Source organism: Cibotium barometz, chromosome 16, assembly GCF_041138505.1.
Source record: "Cibotium barometz isolate CiBa-2024 chromosome 16, ASM4113850v1, whole genome shotgun sequence".
NCBI lineage: Eukaryota > Viridiplantae > Streptophyta > Polypodiopsida > Cyatheales > Cibotiaceae > Cibotium > Cibotium barometz.
Window position 1 is genome coordinate 28562959 of NC_141061.1, and position 7358 is coordinate 28570316.

Below are 7358 nucleotides of genomic sequence, written 5' to 3' on the forward strand. Positions count from 1 at the left end.
AGGCTTGATGAGGGTATCAAATAGGTGCAAAAGCATACATAGATTATCAATAAAGAGTGGAAGTATGCAAGAGGATATAATATATATGTAGGTGAACCTTTATAATTTGATTTTAACATTTAACAATTATTCTTTGAATTAAATTGACTTAGACTATCTTTTCTATGAAGCACTATAAAATGTACAACACCTTGTAGTAATGTTTGTAAAGGCATATGCCAACAAGAATTTTGGGTTGCAACAAGAGTATAGTTGAGAAGATTTCTGTGGTGTATACACTGTATTATAGACAAGCTAAAGAAAAGCAATTCTGTGGACACTACAATGGAGTCAATAACTTAAATGTTTTACGATCGCCACACAAGCAAAGCAAGTTCCCAATCTGTATACTGTACACAGTGCTCCTCATCAGCATTTTAATTACCAATTTTCTCTCATGATCTTTGCCTTTTCAAGAATAAACTTGCCCTCCTTATATTTCTGAGACTCTTCATAGGCTCTCTCATACCTCCAGCCAAGGACCTCTTGGCAGTCTGAACACTTGACGTCAGCAACAGTGTGAAGTCCAGTAAGCAATTGTCGGTCTTCTTTAGGACCCACCATGACATTGATCACGTTTGCAAAAAGGTATGCTCTTCCATTTCTACCCTGAAAGAACAAAAAAAATGTCAGAATTAAAAGAACGAAATATTCAAACACTATCTAGTATCACTCCAACAGGTTAAGGGACATATAGCAGCCCAGCCTCAGCAGAACACAACATGGCATATCTTGGACCGTAAAAACCAATCCCCCATGTATGTGTAATAGCCCACCACCTCTACATGCTTCCTTCACTAGATTAGAAGACGCTTTTGAGAAGTATGGAAGATCTTGACCTAGGCTTTAGCAAGGTTACCCGCTAACCGCTTCAAATGCTCTTCAAAATGGCCTCTTGTACAAATGATGACATGTGAAGCCCCTTAAGTATCAAGAGGACACCATGAAGAAGATGGCATAAGCTCCAAGATTACTGGCTTTTTTGGACGCCAGGAATCTAATGTACAAGCTATTGATTTACCCCATACAAAAAACCAGGAATCAGTATGTTTGTTTCTAGTGCCCAGGAGAATGTTAGCTGACATATGCATTGGCAGTGTAGCCAACAGGAACACAAGGACGTTTCTCGTGCCCAGGAGAATGTTAGCAAGATAAACCATGTGGTAATTCAGCATGAAAAACACCAAAGTAATTACCTTTGATGTTATCTAAAACCGTGTCTCCCATGAATCTAACACTACTGAATGTAAAGAAAAATCCCATATGAAAGGGGATCAAAAACACACTGTTACAATTCATAATCAGAATCATAAAGTATACTATTCAGTTCTGCTAAATTACAAGAGTCGAGAGTTGAACCACAAAAACACCCTTGAGACAAAAATGGACACCATCACACAAAAAGGAGACAGTATGACCCTTCGAGTCCACATGGACATCCTGGTTCTTAGCATAGAACCATTCTTTACAAGGTCTTACTTACCTTAATAGGTAGGGGGTGCCCAGACACACAAAGGCCCACACCATAATAATGAAGGGGCACTCTTAATGCCTTGGCCAGCTACTTCATAAATAGGTCCGGTCTCTTCTAAAAAGTGCCCGCCCACTTGTTAATGAGTGTGAACTTGCAAGGCATGTTATAACATAACAAAAGTTTTAAAATATACTAAGTGTAAAAGCCATACTTACCACTTGTTCACAGGACCATGAGCTGCATCAACAAACAAGTTCACATGCACGGTTCACGAGCGGGAGTACCCAACCCATGAACTCGACACAAAGACCATGCAGGCAAACTAGAACAGTTCACACGAAAACATCTGCCAAGCACGCAAACTGTAACGCATGGAAGCTCTGGGAGTCGTCTTTCAGCCCTAAACACTCTTGGAAACCATCTGATGCAAAACGCAGATATAGAGAGAGAGTAGAGAGAGAGAGAGATGTGCTGGAAAATTCAATATATTTCATATGGTACAAAAAGGGTACTTTGCTACAGCCCTAGGCTGCCTTCATAAAAAGGTGGTAAACACCCTAGATCTGGTCCCTACTTGGACCCCTAAGACCCAATCCCTAGAGGATTGAATGAAATGAATGATGAGCCTCCTAGCCTATTTATAGGCCCATTAAATCCTTGGAGAGATGGCCGAAAATACAAAAACGCAGCACAGCCTGGTCTTCTGGATGCGCTCCAGTCCCCTTTGCTCTCTGGAGTCAGGCGACAGCTCCTAGAACCAGCCGACAGCATCCTCCTCCATGATCCCACCTCTTAGAGAGCTTGGGATGCATTCCCTCCTTTCCAAGGCCTCTTCCGAAGTCTGGCATTCTCGAATTTCAGCAATACCCAATCATTCTCTTTAATGTCCATTTGGCTTTAATGCTTGTCGGAAGCCCTCTTATGCTTCTCTTGAGAACACTCTATGGCTGTCCACAGCTGAGCAAAGGCAACGTCCAAATCCCTAATAAATTCATCGGCGGCAAATATCTCATCCTTATGGATTCAATACTTATGCTATGGAGGATGTGTGCATTGGGTTGGTGAGCTCAAATAACAACCATTGAAGATTTAATTGTCAAATCATTCTCTACTCTGTTAGCAGAAAACTGCCTCTGTTAACAGAGTAATTAGTGCTAATTTTACAATTAATTTTCAGAGCCATTTAAGGGTTCTACTCTACCATTGGGGTGTTGCTAAGCACTTCCACATCATCAAAACCACTTTTTACCTTGGTTTAGTACCCCAAATCTCTCTCAATTTCTGTTTTTTAAATTTGGGAATTGTTAATCTCATCAATTGCATATCTCCAAATCTCTCTCAATTTCTGTTTTTTAGATTTGGGAATTGTTAATCTCATCAATTGCATATCTCCACTTTTGTAAGGGACTAGACACTAGCTTTGGGTAATCCCATTGCAAAGACCTTCCCATCCCCATAAGGAAACCATGTCAAATCCACTCATAGTAGATAAATTTAATGGTGAAGGTTTGCATACATAGCAAGTAAAACTCAAGTTTGTTCTCATGAAAGATGGGCTTTGGGAGATATTAAGTGGAAGAGAGAAATGTCCATGATTAGGAGAAGATAAAAGATTGTGGATAGGGGGAGATGAGAGAGTTCTAGCCATCATTGCATTAAAGCTAGGTGATAGTTTCATCCATCACATTGCATCAAAAGATAACTCTAAATGAGCATGGGATGAACTAGAGAAGGTATTTGGTGCCAAACAAAAGAACTCCAAAATAAGTATAAAAATTCAGTTTTTTGGGTTGGACATTAAAGAGAGTGATCACTCCAAGTGCATTTAAAGAGAGTGAGTCACTCCAAGCACATTTAAATAAAAGGAAGTGTTATGAACTGCATGTGTTGGGCCTCTGGTGGAAGAGAAGGATGCCATAGGAATCCTTCTCAAGAGCATAACCTTAGAACTCAGCCCCGTTGGTGGCTACCTTAAAGAACCTACCTGACCCAACCGGACCTTCGCAGGATATGCAAAAGATGCTTAACCTTGCTAGGGAGAGTGTAATGACGGCCAAGATCACAGCTCAAACTTAACGCTAACCAAAAAAGATATCCCACGTTCTTCAACATGGGTTCTGGGGTGTACTTGAGGATGCCTAAAGATTCTAGTCCTATGCGTACAAGGAAACATTACAAGCTCTCTTCCACGTTCTACGGTCCATTTAGGATCGAAAGGAAGATTAGTGATGTTGCTATCCAAGAATTAGGCTAGGAAGAACGATTAGGCGATTCTAATATGGTCATTGCTATCCAAGAATTAGTCTGGGAAGATCAACGGACTAAGCATTCAAGACATTATGCTTATGATGAGTACTTGATTAAGCAAGGGGAGACCTGAGAGGGAAGCTATATGGAAATCTGTGAGAAACCTCAAAGCTCAATTCTCCGGCTTCATTGCTAAGGATATCAAGGGTCCTTAAGGGAGGAAGTATGCTACATCCAGGACCGGTGCACACGGTCAAGTTGGAGAGGCCAGACATGAGGCACTGGGGGGGGGGGGGGGGGGGGGGGGGGGGGGGGGGGGGGCGATGTCCCTAACATTGGAAGGGGCTTATAAGTGGAGGCACATTGTTATAAGTAATTATAGGGTCAAAAGCTTATAAAAACACTAGGGCTAATTATAAGCCCAATGGCCTATATAAGTGAAACCTAGACTCATAAGTGACTATAATCATCTGGTCTGACATCGTTGAGCATGGCCCATCCAGAATGTTCACCGCAACGACACCTGTAAGGTGTGGCCTGGTGGTATGGGAGGCCAAGTCTTATTGCAAGGGAGCTTTCCCAAGGATGTAGGTATGGCCTCCAGCTCAGGGGAGAGTGCGGAGGACTCTATGGCTATGAGGTGAGCCTTAAGCCTCACTCCTACGTGGTTCCTTGTCAAATAGTTCTAGGGCTTGGTCAAGGAGGACCTTATAGAAAGCAAAGCTTACTGAAACCTCCCCTACATCGAGATACCTTCTGTGTTTAGGTGGCTCTCATACCAAGTGTAACAACCCCATAGATCTCCTAAACATAGAACACACATGATTAGTACAAAACCCCTAAGAGTGGTGCAAGCAAGCTCACCTCCCAACAATAGGTTCTATGCTTCAAATATCTCCCGAGCCAGGGGCCAAGGTCTGACTCCCACAAATCAGAAACAAGCGGAAACATCAGGGAGCAGAACAAGCGGGCACGCGAGAAGATGGATGGGTGCAACAAGTGTGGCGGCCCCAGGCCAAGCCCAAGCCAATTTACTGCTAAGCCCATGCTCTAACATCTACCCAAGTTTACATGGATGATAATGTTTCATTCATTTCAAAGGTTAATGGGCTACAAAGACGATTAGATGCACCTACACTCTTGTTATGTACCTGAGGGTTTAATTTACTAATCCTTTAGGACCCCTAACCCACATATTAGCCAATCTACCCCTCAAGTTAGCCTCAAGCTACCAGCAGCATAGCACCTTGGCGCATTTGGCAAGCCCGATGCAGTGAGGCCATCGACGGCTTGATTACCCCCCAACAAAGCTCATCCGTTCCATTTGGGACCTCGGTGGATCTCTCACACACCCTCCAGGGTCATTTTGAGCACTTGACCGGTGATGTGAGTTGTGGGTTAAGGGGCCCAAAAGATTAGTGTAGGCTGATTATAGTGGCCAAGGTTCATAACAACTCTTAACATGAAACATGAGACCTCTTCAGACCACCTTGATAGAACCAATGTTATGAGTATCCATCTCCCAAGATGGCACACAAAAAAAAAAGTTCCAATATGCTGCCTTTACCCCTGCTAGAACTGCACATTTGGGATCACAAGGTCACACAAACCCAAAGTAAAGAAGAGAGTATGTGGAATGTGCACTCCCAGAGCCTGTGTAGCACGTGGTACCTGCTAGCTACATGAGATAGGAGAAATGGAGAGGGAAGAGAACTATTTTTCAAATGGTTAGTCTATGAGAAAATTCAAGGCCGATATATTGTTGTCTCTTCTCAAACGGAATCGGCCCTCTCGACAACACATTCAAGAAAAAGACCAAAGATTGTTGCAAGTTGACAAAGGGACAAGCCCAGACACACATCACTTGCATCTTATATACATGGGACATAAGAGATGATTAGCGGTGTGTATTAGCCCCATGGCATCATAAAATACAATCCAAGCATGCCCTGCAGAGGTCGCCACCTTCAAAACAAACCCCACCGGTGAAGGCAGCCACTCGAAAGATCACGAATGGAACAAGTGGGTTTTCAAAAGCTTGTAAACAATTTAAAGGTGACCATGTAGATAAATTGTGAGGTTAAGGATAAGGATTTTACAAATGGTTAGTCTTAAAGGGGTGATAAAGCATATTATGTGCCTAACCAGCAGAGCAAACTTTTCATGGTTAATGTATCCCATCTTTTCAGGATTAATTACTGTAGCTAAGGGGCCTAACACACTTATGGGTGGCCCATTTCTTATGGACAGGGAATACAAATGCCCGCCCCGTCTGATGGGTACGGGATGATGGGTAAAGTCCCTAAAATCTTCAAAATTACCAAACTCTTCATGATTAATGATGTAGTCCAACTCTTCATCAAGATTAATCAATGTATAACAAACTCTTCATAGTTAAGAACATGGAATCATGTATGTGGGCTCTTGCCCTATCCTGGAGGAGACACATGCACGCGTGCGCGCATCTCAAAAGGAAGATGTATGATCAATTTGTTTCAATCAAAATTTTAATCATACAAGTTAACATTTAATCAATCAAAGAGGCAGAAAGATGTGAATTTTACATGGAAGGCTTTGGAGATGACATCGTCGTGATGCGCCACATAACACCGACAGTTGTTGCAGCTGTATATGCGAGGTCCATCCATATGCACAGAACATATATACACAAAAGCCTGTATATTTGGGATATCTCCTTTTTTTGTCACCCACTGTCCACCATTTCCTGTCCTAACCCCGAAAAAAAAAAAGAAAAAAAAAAGGAGAGCAACAAAACCCTTTTCTTTAACCTTAAACCGAATCTAACATAGGATTAAGACAGTTAACCTCACAAACCCAATTAAACAGGAAGTATTGATCTCACAAACACCTTGAATAGGAAAGATTCCTCAGGATTACCTCGGAAACCAAGGGGGGGGTGGGGAAACTAAGAAGTTTTAATCATAAGAGATCATTAATCTCATAAAACTCCTTAATTGAAAGGATTAAGCGAATTAATCTCACCGAAGAGTGATTATTTCATTTGCCCTTTTCGTGCACTGCAGTTGCAGCAGAAACAGCTTTTATTATTAAATTGCAACAAGAGAGAATCATTTGCTTAATTGGGTTCCCGAGATAGAGACTTTTTAACAAACCCATCAACAAGAAACCTGGATCGAATGGAATCGCTTCTAAAAACGATGCGCGAGAGTAAATAATTTTTTTCCAAAAAAAATGGGCAAAATCACAGTGCAAAAAACAAAACAAAAAAAAAACATCATTGATTTGATTGAGTATTTATTAATCCTAAGGTTTTGAGCGAATTTTCTAGTTTTTTCTAAGGTTTTATTTATTAATTCTAAGGCGTTGAGTAGATTTTCTAGTCCTTTTCCTTATTAAATTTTCTAGTCCTTTTCCTTATTAAAAAAGAGGCCATGGAACAATAATAAAATGTGTAATTATGCATTACACTAAGGTTTTCTAGTCATTGTTTTTAAAGCCCACCACTAAGAGTCAACTTTTGTGTGATGTTTTGGGTTGTATTTTTTCAAAAAAAATTAGAAAACATTTTAGAAGCTCACTTGCAAGAGGTCACAACTATGCACAACTATGGACCATC

General features: G+C 41.3%; 1 protein-coding gene across 3 annotated transcripts; it reads right to left on the minus strand.

Annotated features, from left to right (window-relative positions):
• Window positions 1–230: 230 nt before the first annotated feature.
• On the minus strand, window positions 231–7149 carry LOC147630524 (protein yippee-like At4g27745). Of its 3 annotated transcripts, none has more exons than XM_086810420.1 (3): window positions 6659–7149; window positions 6325–6485; window positions 231–648 (listed from the first exon to the last, which is right to left on the minus strand). In XM_086810420.1, the coding sequence occupies exons 2-3, from the start codon at window positions 6406–6408 to the stop codon at window positions 421–423; spliced, it is 312 nt and encodes a 103-aa protein (XP_086666546.1). In that variant the 5' UTR covers window positions 6409–6485; window positions 6659–7149; the 3' UTR covers window positions 231–420. The 3 variants fall into 3 exon arrangements, with proteins under 3 accessions (XP_086666546.1, XP_086666545.1, XP_086666544.1); XM_086810419.1 differs by having other exon boundaries at window positions 6764–7146; XM_086810418.1 differs by having other exon boundaries at window positions 6325–6490; window positions 6764–7145.
• Between the last annotated feature and the right edge of the window lie 209 nt (window positions 7150–7358).